Source organism: Pseudoliparis swirei, chromosome 13, assembly GCF_029220125.1.
Source record: "Pseudoliparis swirei isolate HS2019 ecotype Mariana Trench chromosome 13, NWPU_hadal_v1, whole genome shotgun sequence".
NCBI classification, from domain to species: Eukaryota; Metazoa; Chordata; class Actinopteri; order Perciformes; family Liparidae; genus Pseudoliparis; species Pseudoliparis swirei.
Genome location: NC_079400.1, coordinates 6110954 through 6131349, shown reverse-complemented (window position 1 = coordinate 6131349; position 20396 = coordinate 6110954). Strand labels below are relative to the sequence as shown.

The 20396-nt window shown below is 40.0% G+C and overlaps 2 protein-coding genes across 7 annotated transcripts; one reads left to right on the top strand and one right to left on the bottom strand.

Annotated features, from left to right (window-relative positions):
- Positions 1 to 84: 84 nt before the first annotated feature.
- LOC130204097 (leucine-rich repeat, immunoglobulin-like domain and transmembrane domain-containing protein 2) lies at positions 85 to 4505 on the top strand. Of its 2 annotated transcripts, XM_056430613.1 has the most exons (3): positions 85 to 1343; positions 1535 to 2316; positions 2519 to 4505. In XM_056430613.1, exons 2-3 carry the CDS (start codon positions 1548 to 1550, stop codon positions 3283 to 3285), a joined length of 1536 nt encoding a protein of 511 aa, XP_056286588.1. In that variant the 5' UTR covers positions 85 to 1343; positions 1535 to 1547; the 3' UTR covers positions 3286 to 4505. The 2 variants fall into 2 exon arrangements, with proteins under 2 accessions (XP_056286588.1, XP_056286587.1); XM_056430612.1 differs by lacking the exon at positions 85 to 1343 and having other exon boundaries at positions 1356 to 2316.
- An 825-nt stretch (positions 4506 to 5330) lies between these two features.
- LOC130203993 (cadherin-related family member 1) lies at positions 5331 to 17356 on the bottom strand. Of its 5 annotated transcripts, none has more exons than XM_056430466.1 (17): positions 17116 to 17356; positions 16608 to 16703; positions 16142 to 16287; positions 15999 to 16049; positions 15642 to 15731; positions 15449 to 15535; positions 14382 to 14498; positions 13263 to 13406; positions 13089 to 13167; positions 12878 to 12978; positions 12561 to 12764; positions 12177 to 12329; positions 11150 to 11314; positions 10445 to 10512; positions 9305 to 9533; positions 8687 to 8941; positions 5331 to 6910 (listed from the first exon to the last, which is right to left on the bottom strand). In XM_056430466.1, the coding sequence occupies exons 1-17, from the start codon at positions 17174 to 17176 to the stop codon at positions 6401 to 6403; spliced, it is 2556 nt and encodes an 851-aa protein (XP_056286441.1). In that variant the 5' UTR covers positions 17177 to 17356; the 3' UTR covers positions 5331 to 6400. The 5 variants fall into 5 exon arrangements, with proteins under 5 accessions (XP_056286441.1, XP_056286440.1, XP_056286438.1 ...); XM_056430465.1 differs by having other exon boundaries at positions 5331 to 6913; positions 17116 to 17351; XM_056430463.1 differs by lacking the exon at positions 17116 to 17356 and adding an exon at positions 16866 to 17069.
- Between the last annotated feature and the right edge of the window lie 3040 nt (positions 17357 to 20396).

Here is a 20396-nt window from a genome sequence, read left to right as displayed (position 1 = left end):
ATTTAGTGTGGACCAAAATCACAAACTTGCCTCAGAGGGCTTTACAATCTGGATACATACAACTTCCATAGGACAACATCAGACTTTAAACATTACTTCAGAACAAAATGTTTGTTACACAAGATGAAACAAATAAATAAATAGATATAAATACACTGAATTGTTATTAAGATAATGGTATCAGATACCAGCTATTTGAGTGAGTATTGGACAGATATCCAATATCAGAATCTGTTTATCTGTAATTATTATTGCTAACAATACAAGATCATCAATATCTATATGCTTGATTTAAAACTTGCCCTACATCAGTCTCGCTGCTCTTGACTATGTACACCAATAAAAAGGATGAATGTTAAAGATTGAAACCAAAGTGTTGTAGATGTTGACCTCTTCCACATATTCTCTATATACTGATTTAACAACCTGAGAGGCAACCAGTGTTCAGATTATTGAGGGCAGATTACAGTCTTTTCCAGACATCTGTCTCTGTCCCTGTGCAGCCCTCCCTCTGTGTGCTGCTAAGCCCAGCAGGCTCCGGCCCGCTAACGACAGATGGCCCTCCTGTCCTGACTGTCAGGTCTTTGTGACGGGGTGAGGCGCAGAGAGACAGGCTGGACGCAATATAAATAACAAAAAAAGCACTCTTTTATGAGGCAAAACAGTTTACAAAAAAACAAGGTCCAAAAGGGGCAGGCAGAGGATCGTCGGTCAGGGCAGGCAGGGTCGAAGCAGGCAGGATCAGATACGACAGACTGGACGACGGGAAAAAGACACGGAACGAGACGACAATCCGACAGCAGACAAGGGAAAGACTGACACAATATATAGGGGGGGAAACAGGTGTACGACATCAGACAGTAACGAGACAAGAGGGGCTGAGGGCAGGTGCAGGTAATTAAACAATTAAGACAGAGAAGACACAGAGGAGACATAGGAGACACTTTGGTGTCGGACAAAGACAATAAATTAGATTGATGCAAAGCAGTTTGGGGTCAAACCTGAAAGTAAAACTGCGGTAATAAACTTAACTCACAGAATCTTAATTGAACATTCATGGTGAGTGTTTTCGATGAGATTGGACTCTTGCTATAAACACAGCTTACCTATGTGTGTCTCACATGTCACTCTGTGTCTTAAGTGTTACGTCAATGGAGATTAAGGTAATAGGCTTTCTGCCTCACAGCCTTTGTCCTGTCCTCACAGGCCTATTTCACATGCTCCTGCAGGAATATGGACGCCGTTTATGTCGCATTACGTATTGTTTGAGTTTTTCATCTCATCACCCCAGGATCATCAACGTGTCTGATCGGCTGTTCCTGCACAGATGACAACTTGGGAAGGTAAGTGACCACTATAACTCTCCACAGAGTGGGTTATGTTTCAGTCATAACACTGTTGTTTTCAATGTAACCTGCTAACCAAATCATTCTAATACCTACAAACACCATCCATAAATGTTTACAAATCGTGCACGACATGAGATAAAATATCCACTTTTCTTGTCTGAACGTGTTTCCTCTTATCATCCAAGGTCTTTACTATGTATGGAAACCTCCATGAGAAAAATACCAGAGGACATCCCACATGATTTCACAAAAATCCGGATTGAAAACTGCCACCTGACTGAGTTACCTGGAGGATCTTTCTCGAATGTTAGTGCCTTAGAGTTCCTGTGGCTGAATTTCAATGATATCACCCTGATGAACATCAACAGCCTGGATGGGCTGGCTAACCTGACTGAGCTCAGGCTGCAAGGCAACAAGCTGACCTCAGTAACATGGACGGCCTTTCAGGACACACCGAAACTGAAGATTTTGGACCTGAAGCACAATCGACTGGACGTTCTCCCCGAACACGCACTGAGACACTTACCTTCACTGACCTACTTAGATATATCCTTCAATAACCTTTGTGTCATATCAAAAGATGTCTTCACTAATTGGCCACTTTACCAAATGGCGGAGAAAGCGTGGGGCAAAGAAGGGCTTGTCTCAAATGTGATTCTGGCTCTGCATGATAACCCCTGGTTTTGCGACTGCCGCCTCAAAGGCTTTGTTGAGTTCATCAGGGCGGTCAGCCCTCCCATCATTCTCATGAACTCTTATTTGACCTGCTCGGGACCCGCCTCCAAATCCGACAAGTTTTTCCACGAGATCCCGTTAAAAACATGCATGAAGCCGGTGGCCTCTGCCCAAGAGACGAACATCACTTTACCTTATGGAGTAAATGCAACACTCACATGCTTCGTAAAGGCCAGGCCAGGTCCAACCATTCAGTGGATGTACCCTCTGAAGATTATAAGAGGATTTGTTGGTAAGATTTTCTTCTATTACTATCCATTAAATTGTTGTGAACCTGCTCTGGGAGCACTTGATGTGGTGTATGTTGTACTTTCAGGCTGCATCTGCTTCACGAAAAGATGCACGAACAATACCGTCTTGAGGGTTAACTGTCCTTATCTGACAAAAACAATCTTCTGCTTTCATTTCTCTGATGCTATGGTTCCTTCTTGCAGCTACAGAGACTCACATAGACGAGGAGACCTTCACCTCTCAGCTGATGATTCCCTCTTTTCACCGGGAAGACCGCGGACTCTATACCTGCATGGCCAACAACTTCATTGGCAACTCCTCTGTCATCCTCACGGTTAATGTCAACCTCCCGCCAACTGTCTCCATGTTCTCCTCCGACGAGAATGTTCACATTGACATCCGCATCTCCAAGCAGACCGTTTACGGTATCACCCTGGAGTGGTACGCAGTAACAGGCAACCCAGCAGCAACTTGGTTCACCATCCACTTTGGCAAATATGCTTCACCCAAAAAGCAGTTGACCTACATTGGTCCCGGCATCAACAGCTACACTGTGAGCGACTTGCTTCCTGTCACCAAATACGAGGCGTGCGTGACCCTGAGGAATCATCCACCGACGAAGGGCCAGTGCATCGTGTTTGTGACAGGAAGTGACATCAGTGAGCTGGAGCAAAGAGCGAAGCTCATCCACATTATTGTGATTGTGTGCGCCATGGTGCTGGCGGTGCCGGCTGGCATGTACGCCTGCACCACGGAGGCTCGATTCAGCTGCGTGGATCGCTGTGTCCAACTGTGGAGGAAGCGCAGACTGCACAGTGAGAACCTGCAGTGCACGGAGAGGCAAGGCACCTTCGACAGTCTGCAGGCAGCCAGCGACGAAAACCTGTGCAGGGACTCGGAGGAGAAGCCGAAAAAGAGGCGGAAGTCAGAGGATAGGTGCAAAGGTGGAAATGCAGCTCAATTGTACTAGCATCAAAATATGTACATACATGTGTATTTGTAAATATTGTCAGTGTGCATCTTTTGTTTTATTATTCCATTGGAGCCATAAGGTGAAGCATTAAGATTTCTGAAAATAAATAAAAAGAGGTCTTCGAAAACTCCAGGGTCATGTAAGAAACCGTAATGATGTTCTGAAGGTATTTCAAAAAAACCTCAAAACCTCTTTCAGCCATCTGGAGGAAAAAAAGGGCCATTTGTGTCAAAATAAAACATATTTTTATCCTATTTCCCAACTAGTGACTCTTTTTCGCTCCAAGAACACGGAATTTATACATCAGAATTTACACATCTCGCATGAGAAAGATATTAACCGAATATTTTCATTTTGAGGAGTCTGTAAATACCTTTAAAACAATGTTAAGTTTTGCTAAATGACCTTCTAGAGTTTTTACAGATCATAATAAGAATGTTGTAAAGCTCTGGCTGAATGTGACGCTAACACGCGATTGCAAGACACATGCTGGAGCTATTATAGACATAAAGTCATCATGTAAATATATCAGGCTATATCAGCTCAAAGTGGAGATGCCTTTGGTGCTTATTGTAAGGAGAGTTTGTATTACCTGTGTATACAATGTACAGAAAGAAGTTTGTGATAAATATCCATTTGAAAGTTCTTTGGTTATATATATATTTTTTAAACTATTTATATTTATTGCAAAACATCTTAAATAAAAAACAATGTTACGAATTAATATTCCTTTATTGTCAACTTCAGCAAACTAAATTGTAAGTGTGATATATCGACTTGTGTAAAATATGTATTTTTATTTTCTTTTTCTTTTTGCAGACTTGTAATGGAATGAAATGATGTTTGCTGTGGATTAAAGAGTGAGAGATGCATGCTGAGACATACACAGATGTTTTAGCACAATCACTCAGCGGATTTGTTACATAAGCAGTGTTTCCCCGTGCATTTATACATACACTCATAAGCAGATTAAAGTGATTTTCTATCTGAATCCTACCAGTCAGCAGGACATTATATTTCCATTTTATGACAGCTGCAAACTCACTGTGGGCCTCCATATCAATTGGAGGCAAATAAAGGCTAATCTTACATTTATAATGATTATTTTCAGTTTGTGAGTTAATAATGAACATGTGTTTGAGTGTTCCATAAAAGTTGTGTGTTGTGAACATTATTTCTTTTTTTTTACAAATAAATGAAAAGATTTAACATTTTTATTTACGTTTCGTTATATTTTTAGCAGTAAGGAAATACTCAAATGTGTCAATACCACAACCTAAGTAAAGACCGTGCAATTACAAACATACTAAAGGAAACATATGGACATTTAAAATTCTTATATCATTGTATTTCAAAAAAGGTCATGAAAATAAGTCCTATAATAGTATGTTGAAAAAAATGTGAAAACAGTCAAAGTATATACAAAGTATGTTGAAAAAATGTCATGCAAAAATAATCATCGTATTGTATGTCGAAATTTCATATTTTAGAGAAATATTATGAAAGAAGTCCTGAGCACAATGTGGGTTACTATCTATTTTAAATACCGGATTTAACTTCACATAAAATAAAATTATTGGAAATACGCCCAATATACTGACATCATAAAAAACTTGGTGTGTGCATATGCTTTGGACTTTCCTCATTGTCCCTGCTGGTGATTGTTTTTCTTCTGCTTTCTTTACATCTGGTGATTCTATCTAACCCCACCCCCCACCCCCAGCCCAACCCCCCCTCCCCCCACCCCCAGCCCCACCCGCAGCCCCACCCCCGATTAATCGGAAAAATTGGAAAAATTGTCAACCGATTAATCGATTATCAAAATAATCGTTAGTTGCAGCCCGAGTGTATATTTGTGACTTCATTACTATTATGGTATGTCAACATTCTTTGTGTTTTGATAAAGAACACATATTATAATATTCTGTCCTGCACAATGATGCAAGTTTTCTTCTCCTCCCAAAATTTTACATATTTCCTTCTCTAACTTACTAAAACCAATAACGGATAAAGCCTCTGGACCAAATTATACACAGACCAAATTCTTTTCAAATATTTATTCAAAATCAAGACAGTACAAATATGTTACTTCAAAGGACCAGGCAAGTTTAATTAAGTTTAATAGTTTATCTCAACTTATTTCAGATAGCGATGAGTTAAGATAGTCAGATACGAGATATGGGCAATTAACCAACTCTCATTTATTTGCCTACATTTGAAGGCATTGCAACATGAGTAACATCGTAAGTAACCATGAGAAGAACCAAAATGTTTGACATAGACTCTATATTTCAACATCTATATATACAATGGAAAAGTCTAAGCAGGTGATAGTGACCTGTGCTTAATCATCTTAAGTGGAATTAGATGGTTTCCTTTGCACACTTTTACTTCTTCAACAGGGACCAGGGGAATGTTCATATCTTGTCATACATGCATATATATATACACATTTAAATGGACACATGTTATTTATATAAAAGCATTTTTCTAGATGTACACACTCAAATGAATAAAAGCAACTCTGTTAGCTTGTGTTACTGTGAAAACCTACAGTGGCACATTGTACTCATACAAAATAGCAACCTCAGCTTTCAAGCAGCTGATGCAACACAGTAAAAAATATTAACACATGTCCTTTAGCACTTTATAAGAAGCAGGTGATTCGGGCTCCAGCAAAAAGAAACGTTTTTTTTGTAGGATATTTTTCAATGACACTTTTCAGGAGTTTATGCAACATATGTGTATACACAGTAGGTCTTAGTAATCCTCTCCCTGGGCAATTTACACTGGTGCTTCTTATTATGTAGTCTTCCTGTAGATGGCATTGTGGTGAATTACTTCCTATTATACCACACAGACTCAAGCACACTCCTCTCTTCAAACAAGCCAGGTCAACGGAGGATGCCCGCTTGTTTTTTTTAGCTCGTCTTGAGACATAATATCTGTAAACCTTCCTTTAACCATTCATGAATAATAATAATACCTGAATAATCTACAGTCGGCCCACCCTACCAGATCATTACGTAAAGGCGGGAAGTCTCGGACAGTAGATAAGCCAAGAGCAAGGAGAGTTTCCAAAGACCTTCAACAAGACGTTTGCAAGACAGAGTTAATAATAACTTTGGTTGCTCTCAATCATTTTCTGCTCAAGCTTCTTTTTAAGCTCCGCCACCAGAGCAGAGCTGATATTTCCCTCTTTACGGCGATTCGATTTTGCTTTTTTGGAACCTTTGGAGGCCAGCACACCAGATATGGTTGGGACCGCGCGGGGCCTCTCGTATGGCCGTGTGATACACGGGGGCGGGGGAGCACTGGGAGGGGGAGGCTTCGGCCGTGGGCTTCTCTCTTGGTTGACAAAAAGGAACTTATCTGCAGGGTTGCTGAATTGGACAACAGGCATGTTGAAGATCCAGGGCTGCTGGTCCCTGGGTCTCCTCTTAATGATGCGACGTGTCGGCATGATCCTGTTTGACTTTAAATTTCGCATGTACATACCTGCAGAGATCAAGGCAGTCACTCCCACCAGTAAGCTAATGACAATAGTGACCATGCCTAGAGCTTTCATTGGATTGTCCCTACTTTTCAATAAAAAGTCTGCCATAGGCCCCTTGAGAGATGTCTGCTGTGAAAGAGCACAATACAAACAAGTGTTTAAATGAAGTCCAAGGGACTGAATCCAAGTGTTGACAGAGCATTGGTCCAAAGCATGCAAGCATGAGATGGAGGAGCAAAGCACTGACAGAGGAGGCCCAAACAACATGTCTACCAAACATTCATCTCACATTCAGTCATCCGTCGTGCTACAACACAGGCGAGTGCAAAGCTGAGAACGATGCAGAGCGCTAGTTGTTGGGAATGCGTCTGGCAAGAACGATGACAGTTCATGAGAACAAAATGGGGAGAAGTGCAAATCCGTGAATTAAAAAAAAGAAGATTAAATCCAGGTTTGAATATAAAGAAAAGAGCGTCATCTTTGCCGCTTTGACATAGTTTGCGTCATGCTTGCAAAAAAAGAGTGTTTAGTTGATCACAGAAAATGTGGTGTAAAAAAAAAAAAAAATTATAGAATATGTTCCACTTAAAAATAATAAAATAGAAAAACAAATAAGAAAAAAGAAAAATAAACAAAAAGACTTTTATTATATTTTTCTATTTTTCTTTCAAATGGGCTCTAGTACTCTTTTACAGACACTAGGTAGTCAGTAAAAAAAAAAAATCTTGTTAAAGGTTATAAATAAGTAATGAGATCCAGGTGACACAATATTTCTCACTTGATTCTGCGCACCACTTTGATATAGTTACTCTCAGGGTTGATTCGGGACCTTTTCACTGAGCTACAGTACCGGACTGTGGATATGCAGGTTGTTAGTAAAATGAGGGAAGTGACAATGCTGAGGCAAATTCCAAAAACAGTCAGTGGACGTTTGCTGAGGCCCATGAAGTATTAAATAATTTGACCTTTGATCTGAAAAGCACGATACACAACAAAGAAACTACACCAAAAACACCGAGTCATCTTATCATGTCGTGAAGGAATGAGCACATGGTGAAAACATTAAATATGTGAATGACTTCAAACTTCATAGGATAATGCTGCTGTTATTTTATATTTCATATTGATATCTTAAAGAAACAAAAAACAGTATGAATTTATACTGAATTTAAACAGGTTTTAAACAGGTATTATTATTGTGTAGCCATGATAGCATATGGTTTATTTCTCTGTGCCATAAAACTCCAATATTGTCCAAAAGCAGTAAAAAAAACACCCAAGACAAAACCTCAATGACCATTTAGAAAAATAATAAATAGTAAAAATAATGAATTTTTCAATGTTTTATATAAAAGTTATAAGCAATTAATAAAAACAACCTTTGGGTTGTCAAAACAGGAACAATCTCTTTGAGTCGTTGGACAGTTTGACCACTAGCGTTAACCAAAATCCATATATTAACAATATGTACAACTGCAGACTATATATATAATTTTTTTTTTAATTGATCAATTACTTATTAACATGTATAACTGGACAACAAATAAAAAGTGCTCGATACTTTATTACAACTATGTGTGATGTGAAAGTGTGGCTCATTGAAACACACCCAGTGTGTTGTGTCCAATGGGGCTTTAGGGCAGCTATATTGGGATTTATTCTCTTCAAGGGAATTGATAAGAATAAAAAATAAAAATAATTATAGCATAAAAATGGCAGGCATTATCCTTTAAAGCATATGAGATCAATGAAGTGTGACTGGCTGAAACAAGGATGTTGAATTAGCAGCTGCGTAGCGTGACGACAATGCATGTTATCATCCGGTAAACTGCTTGGATCTACAGCTGGTGCGGCCTAAAGCTTGAAATAGAAAGCACGCTGCGAGTCCGAGCTAAGTCTTACCGCCTCTGTGATATCGATGTTGACCACAGCTGTTGTGCTGAAGGACGGCGAGCCTCTGTCCCTGGCCTGGACCACCAGAGACCACTTGCAGTCCTTTTGCTTGGTGATGTTCTGCACAATCTCCATGGACGTGATGTACGGCTTCAGGTTGATCTCTCCAGTGTCTGCGTTGATATCAAACGCGTTGTCCGGATCGGCCGTCATGATGGAGTATTCAATGACGTTGTTCGGAGACTCTGCATCTTCATCCACTGCCTGGGAAAAGTAGCAGAATGACATTGAAATGGATCATTGTAGTAAGCTGCATACTTGACAGCTAGTTCTAAGTCATTATTTGCTTTGAAAATCAAAAAAGTATTGTTGATAATGTACATAACAAAAAGTGCCTCAACAAAAAGCAGACATTTAAAAAACAAGACAAACCTGCAACCACGTTACGATACCATTCATATTTGCTCATGGGAGACAGACATTTTGCATGTTTTGCTACATAGACATGTGGTTGTAATTTCCCAAAACAGATTTTTTTTTGCCATAATTGTTTCTTTAAATATCCCAAAAAAACTAATAGTTTTCATGGATGTTCAGAACAAGAGGACATTATGTAAAATGACGTACCTCTACTCTGACAGGTATACCAATGATCATAGTCTTTTCCAGGAGTTTCTCATCAAATGCCGGAGAATGGTCGTTCATGTCGAGGACGGTGACAAAGACTTCGGACAAGCTGTCCTTTCCCTCTGAATCTTCAGCCTTGACATAGAAGTTGTATTTAGACCGGACCTCTGCATCGAGGCTGGTCCAGGGCTGCGTGGAGATGAGGCCCGATGACGGGTCGATGGCAAACCTGCAGGTTCAGAGCAGGTGGCACAGTGTGTGAGTCATGAGCTGTTCAACGTGTGCCATTTAACTCGTCTCCGCCAATTATGTTGTGTTTGTTTGTCCTGACTGATACTGATTTGATTGTATTGTCATTTATGGGCAGCTACATTCTTATCACCTTTGTACTTGTTTATACATTCAGGATTATTTACACATAGGCCTACTGTCGTTTGTTCTTTTTCGACAGTTTTATTGATGTCGAAGATTTGACGTCACCAGCTTTGGTTCACAAAATGTAATAATGATAATGTAAGCCAGAAAAAGACCTTTTAGTTTTGCTGTTATGCCATTTCCTAAAGTTCACAGATAACAAGTTAATATAAACTGTCACGTAAGTATATTTTACAGAATAAGTAAGTAATGAAGAAAATTAATTGATAGCAATGCTGTGGGCTTGCGCTTTCAAAGTGCCTTAAAGTTCAACGTTGGGCTTACTGCCATTTTATTCAGCCGCTCCAATTTCCACTGTGGAAATTCACAAGTTGCCTCGAAACTGATAACTTTCACACAATTAACTCAAGTCACTGCTTTAAAACGAGCATAAATTCTCACTTTTCTTTCACCGCAAGCTGCCATTTCAGAGGCTCCAGCTGTCACATTGCATGTTAATTGGCTCTCCCTACGTGAGACAAGCCGGTCTATTTTTAAACCTCCAATCCAATTAGGATATTAGCAAGAATCTTGCAGCCATTTTAGAGCAAGTTGTTTGTGTAGCAGAGGGGACAATCTCCAATTGTTCTCCTGCTTACCTCTTGTATCAAAGAGACACAGATTACACAACAACCAGCAGTCTTGAGTCATAAACATATCAAAATGTTTGTCAAGTATCTGATCAGAACAAACCTGAACAGGCAGGAGTGAATGGTTTCTACTCACAAATCTGATCCTGATCCATAAATCGTGTATTTGACTTCACCCCAGGGCCCTGAATCTGGATCATTTGCCTAGAGGACGGAACAGGACACAGATTAAAACCCCAATACTTATCGCACACACAATAAAGTGTGAAACATGTACACTTTTCTGAGGAAGATTATTTATCAATCTGATACATTTAATCCAAATTCTGGCAGGCAAAAAACTAAATCAAGGTGATTTAGATGTTTTTCTTTTTTTTACTGGCACTGGCTGAGGATAACCAGCTAGGGTCTTAAGCCCATGTGGGTGGGGCGGGCTATAAACCTTTCTGTGGTGAGTGGGGATGGAGGTATAGGTCAGCATGATTAACCTTGGGGCAAAATTAAGCTTTTTACCCGACACTGCGTAGCGCGGACATGATGCCTGGTTGCGGGACACATACGATATGATGTAGAGGAAGAGACAAATGTGCCAATATCTCTATTAATAAAAGTCCTGCCTGAGTTCTAGCATGGGGCACATGCCACAGAGTCACATGGTCACATGGATTTCACATGTAATATAGGGCCAACAAAAACAAAGCCAGGGAGCTTTTTATTTTATTTTAATGAAAACCTGCTTTCATCTAATGAGCCGCACAGTCATTTGCATTCATTGGAATAGTGTTGGATTATGTAATCACTTTAGTCGGGTGAAAGGAGAGTTTAATCATGATTGACTCACCGTTACAGACACAACGCTGGAGCCTCCGATAGAGTTCTCAGGGACCCTGGCGATGTAATACTCGGCTGTGAATTTGGGGATGTTGTCGTTGGTGTCCAGCAGGTTGATCACGATGTCGGCTGTTGCACTGAACCGCTCAGGAGTGTCGATCTCCACCGCCAGCAGCTGCAGGGAGACACATGCAAAGTGGAATTAAATCAGTGCCTACATTATTTTTTTAAAATTATGTATTCATTTATTGATGTCCAACATTAAGAGTCACACTAGCCGCTCTGTGAGACTGTCATGTTCATGGTGAAACTAAACTGTTAGATATCAAAATGACCTCTTATAGAGTTTGATACACAGAAATGTCCCAAAGACAGGAACAATAAAATAAATAATACAGTCATAAGGCAAAGAACTGCAGATTTAGACACCGCCACACACTTCCAGCCGGTCATAAGTGATGAGTTTATACGGTTTATCATTTTTTATTTCAGAAAAGCTCTTCACATTGCACCTTTAACCTAAAATACAATCCTTAGTTTTTACATGAGCAAAGGTTATTGTGTATATATTGTTACAGTTTAGTGTGAAAACATGTACACATTTGCTAACAAAGAAATGTAATTAATTCTGAAAATATTTGGTTATAAACCACATTGTTTGACAAATTAAAATGTTGACCTGATGCTCGATGGAAATGTAAGAGATCCCGAAAGGTCACAAAGATCAAGAATGTCGGCTCCAACTTTCATGAAAATCCATCCAATAGTTATTGAGATATTTCAGTCTGGACCATTTCTAAAGATTTACCATCAAGAATTTTGATTAATCGCTCAATTCCAATCATTTGCAAGCTCTTAATTCTAATACTCTGTTTTATGATATTGCAAACTGAACATCTGTTTTTGGGGATGTTGGTCAGAGTAAACAAGCATTTTAAAGGCATCATCTTGGGCCCTATGGAAAGCAAATAATCTGTTCATAAAATAGTTTCAGCCCCAGATTAATTATCGGAGTCATTAGTGATATGAAGCCAAACCTTAAAAGAGAGCGTTGTGCCCTTTTCATAGTCGATGCCAGATGAGTCTTCCACAATGATGGTCACCTGTGCTTCATTGAGGACTGTCTGGGGAACCACTCGCAGCACTCGACTCGGCCCCACTAGTCTCAGTTTAAATTTAGCGTTCGCTCCCTGCAAAGAAAAATAAACAGCAGAATTTAGAAACCGTAAATTTGAAAAGTAAATAGCTGCCTCGAAAAACAAGAACATTAAGTTTCATCAGACTTAGGATGCCTTCAACCCTTGTGTTGCCTTCGGGTCATTTTGACCCGATTCAATATTTAACAAACCTTGGTGGAACACACAGACCAATAAATATCTGGAAACAAAGGATGCGTAGAGGAAATATATGAATGAATGTACCTGATCTGAGTCATTGACGGTGATTTTAAAGCCTCGCAGGATCTCCCCGGAGGGAGGATGCTCGTACATGGTGACCTCAAAGTTGCTCTGTGGTCCGTTCTGCCCGTAAAAGGTCGGAGGATGGTTGTTGAGATCCACCACCCGGACCGTCACAGTGGTAACGTCATAGTCCAGCTGCTGATCCTTAGTGCCTACCTCAGACGCCTGGGTTTAAAAAGGCTCAATGCATTCAGTAGTAATAGTAGCAGGTTACATTGATAAGAGTGTAATTACAAAGAAATAACTGCGAGGACACTGAAAGAAGAAGAAAACATCACCTTGACTATAATTTCATAGAGTTCATTTCTCAGCAGAGTTGGATAAATTGACAAGGTGATGCATCCACTGGTGCTATTCATGTCAAAGACACCATCACTACCTGAAAGGTAATTAAACACATGTCGTTAATGTGCCTGATCAAAAGCCTGAAAAAGAAAATTATTAAAGATAGCTCAACATGGATTATATTTATTGATGTGTTGCTTTTACCATTCATAATGGAATATTGTATTGTGTTAGGTTTGCCTTGATCTCCATCTTTAGCGTACACTGTGAATATTTCAGAACCCTGGAAGAAAGAAAATATAATGAATCTTATGCATACTTACTGCATGTAAAACTAATCACATTCACTGGTGTGTAAAGAATAAGAGGAAGACTTACAGGAACTGAGACTTCATAGACGTAGCCAAAGTAAGGGGTTCCGATGAAGGATGGAGGCATGTCTTGGGCATCAAGCACATTGATGGTCATGGTGGCCGTGGAGGTTAAAACCTGTTGCCTCCCTTTGTACTTTCCACCTCCATCCTGAGAAGAAAAAAAACAGTGAGGCAGACGTGAGTTTACCCATGTCATCGTGTTTATAGTAAACTTGTATCCATTGCAAACTATAAAAGCTCAAATGAAAAAAGGCTTGGTCCAGGACATTTAATGAAAGCTCTTTTCTTTAAACGAGCTAAAGAGAACTATAAAAAAAGAAATGAATAAAATACAAGTAATAAATATTTGCAAACTGTGCCTCAATGCTTCAATACTTGGACGCAAACCTTTTAATCCACTCCGAGCATGTCGAATTCAGTATAGGTGGGAAGAGTGGAATTTGCAAATTTAATTTCAAACTGGATAGAACTGGTTGTGTCTGAAATCTTCTACAATCATATATTTCATAATCGATGCAACTTATCAGTGTCCGATGTGTCCTTGAACAAGTTTTTTTAAATTTTTTAATGGTTTATTTAATAAGGGACAGTGCACATTGATAAAAACATTTCAGTAAATGTGCCAGAGTTAGCCAAGAGGCTATTTTTCATCTGTAGTATTTTTCATCTGTAGTGTTCTTACTCACCATGGAAGAAACACTGTCAACATGTCACCAGACTCCCGTCTACATCACATGCTGAGATTGTGTAAATTCAACAAAGTCTTGGACTTCGGAAAGCGTGTTGGACTTCAGAAAGCGTGTTGGACTTCAGAAAGCGTGTTGGACTTCAGAAAGCGTGTTGGACTTCAGAAAGCGTGTTGGACTTCAGAAAGCGTGTTGGACTTCAGAAAGCTTACTCGTGACTGAACTTTACATGACCTTCAGCTAAACGCAGATGTGTTGCTGAGCTGCCCGACTTTCCCACCATTTTGTTTGATGCGCAACATTCTGTATTTAGACGTAATGTGTCAGAGAGCAATGCTCTTGGGCAATGTTTGTTGTGGTTCTGAAGACACTCTGGTAAGCTGTGTTCAAAGCACCTGTGAAGACAAAGACAAAGGCTGCTGTGTGCGATGTCTCACCTTTGCAACCACGGTCACAAAGTGAGTGGGCGTGGTCTCGTAGTCCAAAGTCTCACCAGGTTTGACTCTGAGGATCCCGCTGTTCCCATCGATGGTAAACTTGGCAAACGGTGAGGTCTGATAATGTATAAAACCAGAGTTACATTAGCAGTGTTCATGGGAACATTATGCATAGTTTGCATCACCTCACAGTTGACACAGTAACAACTACTGTGCTGTCAGCTGTTGGCCTGGACCAAGCCCAAGACCCTATGTAGTCTTCAGTGCCTTGCTCAAATGTTATTGAAAAATAATCGACTAAAGTCAAACCATTTCCAGACTGCTCCCTGGTGTGAGATTAATCTGTCCGACACACACTGTCCTGTTTCTCGAATGGCCTTTTCCTCCCACCACATGGCAGCTCAGCTCTCATGATGTCAGCTCGACCTCTGGTCTCACCCCCGAGTGTTAAGGCCACACCAGTTAACAGTATCATCATACAGACAACAATGGTGCCATTGTTATAATAAATAATGTGTTTTTTAATTGAAAAAAACAATAAATAAATGTGATTAAAAGTGCGTATGAAAGGATTTGCGATTGTGAGGCTAAAACCTGTTGGCAGACTTCAGGGTGCATCCCAGTGTGTAGGCGTAAAGCGGTCCGGAGATGTAGGCTGGAGCTGAGCTACAGTAAATGTGATTACTAACATTTTACAATCAACTCTGACATCGACTGTAGGCCATGTGCAAGGAGGCTGAAACAAATTAAAGCCTTGCTAGAATGTTTCCACCTAATGCCCGAGTAAAGATTGGGTAGTCTGAGCAAGACAAAATACAAGGATGAATTACATTTAGGAAATGGTTGTTTCTGGGTGTGTTGCAAATTTGGATGAATTTCTTCACCCGAGTAAAAATAAAGACGAAGTGATAAAATCATCCAGTGTGCTTTAGTGGGCAAACAGAAGCAGAACCGCTTTGGGCAGCAGCCTTGTTTTAATTCGGATGCATCATTTTCATATCTAGCACATAATTCCACCAAGACAAAGCTTTAGAAAGCCACCATTAACTACGAAGCTGTAGGGTCACCTGTAAATAATAGGAGACACTGCCTCCTGAGCCCATATCTCGATCTGCCGCTTGGACTCTGAAGATGCTACTCCCTGGAGCCGTATCCTAGAAGAGGCAAGAGATTATATAAGCTTAAAACACACTTTATTCTCAAGAGAAGAGTTGTTATATTTATCATATTATAATGGGTTTATTTATATATGTACTGTACCTCTGGGATGTCAATAATGAAAGGCAGATTTTGAAATTCAGGTGGTTCATCATTGGCGTCAGTGACAAACACTCGAACTTTCTCAACTACCTGAAAGCACCAATAAAGAGAATTATCACGAAGAAAAACTCAACATTTGTTTTGTTTTTTCACGACTACATCCTTTCTCAGAGAGAAATAACTGGGCAAAAGTGTAAAAAAAAAAAGATAACTGTATATATTAAAATACATTATTCTCTGAAACACACCACTCAATATGTATATGTAGATATCCTATAGATTTAGTGTTTTTGATGTGATAAATACAGTGGATGAAAATATAAACAAAAATGTATCACAAAAAGTATATCAACTTACTTTATTGCGACCATCTGTTATGCTCACGAGCATGGAGATTTCATCGAGCTTCTACAAAGAAAAGGTGAACATCCCTTTGAGCCACATCGGTGACACATTTAAAGCAGGTTTCTTCAAAATAAGAGTATCATCGACAGACTCACCTCCCTGTCGAGCTCCTGAATCAGAGTCACATTTCCTGATTTGGAGTCCACCCTAAAATATTCTTTGGAGCCCATTTCAAAAGTCAGACCATATCGCACTGGATCTCCCTCTGGATCTGTACCATTCAGAATGTATATCTGTGTCCCTGTGTGGTACAAATCACACAAACAATGAAGTCAGACTAAAACATGACATTACTATGTTGATTCAAATAATGGGAATCCTCTCTTTCAATTCTTGTTTTTTTTTTTTTTCGGTGTAAATGGCACGTTTAATAAATCCAGGCAACTGATGAGCCAACACCCATATTGTTTTTCGTCCCGTACATCTTGACACACGTCACAATCCAAATGGTATTAGAGTGATTAGCTGGCGCCTCAATACCAGTGTGATAATTTCATCTTTACACCTGCACTGAAAGAGAATATACCTTTCAAGATCTGTAATTATTAAAATGTGACTTACCAACTGGTGTATCCTCAGAAATGCTGCGCAAGGCCATATTCCCATGTTTACTGCTGGGTCCATTATCATAAAAATACGGAGCATAGTCTGATTGCCCTTTAAACAAACAAACATGCTCCAAGTTATTTGAGTCGAAGCAACTTGATATACTGTATACATCTGAAGAAATCAGTCACAAAAGGCACATAGAAATGTCAATATGTTGTTCTATTTCTAATGGAAATGCTTCTATCATTATGACGTACACCTTGCACTCACTTGCTAAAAAGGGCAGGAACAGAAAGCAGGGAGTAAGAGGAGGATGGAAATGAATTATAAATATATTTGGATGCAACTTTCTATGATCACAACACAAACATGCTATCACACATTTAGATATAGGAAGTACAGGCAGCATGAGCAGTCTCCACTAAGAACCACATGCCCTCTGTGTGTTAGAGGATTAACCAGATAAGATCAAGGCAAGAAGTCTTATTCACACACAAAGAACACAAAATAAAAGCTTTACCCGAGGTGAAGTGAAGCAGGAGGACCAACAGTAGAGCATGCGTTTTCTTTTCTTTCTTCATCCTGGCGGGGAGGCACGGCTTGGCTGGCTCATGTGGAAGGCTTGGTGGAGGGAAAGCGAGCAGCTAGTGTCGTGCCCTTCTGGAGGCGTCTCAGCAGCTCAGGAGGAAGAGGCTGGGGCAGATTCTCAGGCTCTAATCCAGTGACGCAGCCCTTCCCTCCAACGACATCTTACGCCGCAACGCTCGCTTTCCAATTTTTAGTCTGAGAAACTGCGTGGAGGGGATGAGTGTTCAGGTTTCACACAATATGGTGTGATCATCACACCTCTGCATGCATGTGAAAATGTACACATGAGGCTCTGCAGCCCGTGATTGCTGTTAATAAATCAAAGGCTTTCTGACATCGAAGACTTGCACAGACTTCTTCTGCTTTACAGTTGAGTGTTTGAAATCAAGATTAAAACATTAGAAAACTCCCAACTTCAAAACTTACACTGGTAACCTCATCAACCCTCGGTGTCATGTGCTGCACATATTTGCTTCTCTGTGAACATATGGCACATTTGGCTCCTCTTGCTGATGTTTTAAAGGGTTTCAACAAACTCATTAGTCCCATGCAGCGAGTCCCGCTGGCCGAAGCTTCCCCGTGGCTGCTCTGCTTGGCAGCTCGCTGAACAACACAAACCTCGGCTGCACTCGTGCATCTGTGATGCCAAGAGGCTTTCTATGGACCAGGGTTGCCAGGTCTGTGTGACAAAACCAGCCCAATGGCCAATCAAAACCAGCCCAAAACAAGCCCAATGGCCAATAAAACCAGCCCAATATCAGAACTCAAAATATGCCCGTGCCAAACCATATAGGCCCTACACTGCTTTTAACGTCCATGTCCATGTGTGTACCTGCTGATCTGGAGTCAGTTTGGTAGGATTTGGGTATAAATAAATTATTTCATTTAAAATATGGATTTTTTATTTCAAGATATTCATGTAATTTGAATGCAAAATAGGTCTACCCGAACCAGCGGACACAAAATGCACACCTTATCTGATATTTAAAAAAACTGATGATGGCGTTTTGGTCTCGCAATCATATCTGATGACGGCCGAGAGCTCGAAGCTTCATGCGTTTTTTTGTTGAACACATTTTGAATGAGTTTTGCACCTATTAAAAAATCCTAAGCAGGTGTCATGCGAGTGCACATTTTCCTGGTGTTTCTGCGAGATGTTTTAAGTGTGTAGAATTGACGTAGAGGTGCAGACTTGTGCAATTTCTACTTTCACAGGTATGAAAATAGCATCTGACGCTCAATGACACACTCCTGCTCTCACCGGTTGGCAGCCAATGAGAAGCCTGCTCTGTTGACTAAAATAAACAACAGAATTCATGGACTGCTTAGTGTGTAAAGCCCGAAAGAAAGTACAGACATAATAACCTGAACAAAGATTTAAGGCAGAAAATGTTTGAACGATCTTTACATAAGCATATATGTATTATGTAAATATAAAAATGCTTAATTTCAAAAAGAGATCCTGCATTTAAAGTATGACTTTAGGAAAAAGTCCAGTATTATAAGCTAAATGTTCTTATGAATTAATAGTACGAGTAAACATTATGCAGGATGTCTCCTTTAAGAGTGTTAGTGTTGATTAGAATAGTAAAACTGATTCATGAGAACACAATACATGTTATAGTTATCTAATTGTATTTCATTTACCTGTTTATTTTCTTCTGGGTGATTTAATCTATAATAATACATGTAATACGTATTATATAATCAGATCTTTCCACAGAAAAACTGATTCTGGACTCACCAAAGTCTGTGAGATTCATCCTCTGCGGATCATGAATGTTGCACAGCATCTAATCTTATTGAGATAATTAAATCTTTTTTTTATTTGGTATTGACTGATTACACATTGTTCTCTGCGTGGTGATGCAAGACAACGTGCTTAAGAGGCCAGAGATCTTAAGGTGGGGAACTATAACTCTACCCATTTGTCAATGTCTAGATGACTCTCTTATAGGCCATCTCTCCTCTTACACACACACACACATAATAATAACGTCTACATTAAGCAAATCCTTGGTCCCTAACCAAATATTGGTCATCAATCTAAAAAGGACTGCCAGAGAGCAGCTTTTATCTCCAGTAATGCCACATCTCCACATGCTGAATACATCTCATCCATTATGGCTCTATTTATCCCTCCCATCTGCAGGTTGTCCCTCGATACACAGCATGTATGAATCATACGTGTGCTAAACGTGAACATGATCTGAGAGAATGAAACACTCCCCGGCAGCTGTTTGCTCCATGTGAATGTGCTGTAATGAAGCACCTGCATATTTACAGATGTTAGCATCTGTTGCAACTGCCCTGGTTTGGAGGTTTAATTTGAGAGGAGCAGCCAGATGGTGGACAAGAGGATTACTGCCCTAAGCCTTTGTCATCCGCTGCTACACACTGCCTGTTTATAAGCAAATACAAGGTGGACCTCGCCCGCCCCTCATGGTCTGGTCAGAGCTGCCGAGTGCGTGGACGACACGTGGTGAAACATGGACGTTTTGGCTCATGCGGTAACAGCTGAGAGGTTCTGGACAGAGCTTTACACCGACGTTTCCTAGCTCTGACTTCAGTCACAATTGTTTGTGTTCGAGTGGCATCGCAGGTTTCTGAACTATGTCATGGTAATGGAACGGCACCTGATGATTGCTATAATTAGACCTTTGTCGTAAAAGCGACTGGATTCTACTATTGTTGGATAAGTCTATCCTTTACAATATTAACATATTACGAATGCCAGTAATCAAGTTTACATGTTGAACCAGAATCAATGAAATTTTATGAATATTTGACATTCCAAGACCAGGATTGACGTTTAATAATCAATTTAAGAAGAAAGTATAAGAACCAAAACTCTTACTATAGAGTCCAAGTGTGCACACATGTATTTCAGCTAAAGGTGACGACAGATATGCATCCTATCATTAGTGTTAATGAATGTTTTTACTATTTATAGCTCTATAACAGGTGTTTTTAGCGACCTGTGTTCTATTCAGGTGACCCAGCAAGATTGGACAGTGACGATGAGCCAGATGGCACAACAACAGGACCCTGAAACCAAAGCAGCTAAATATCCATCATTAATGGAGGTGAAGTAGTTTTCCCATTGTGACATGTCACAATGTCTTCGGTGAAGACCTAGAACAGGAACCACGTCAGCTTAATCTGACAGGCCTGATCACTTTTCAAAATAGTGACAGTAACATCTGACCAAAC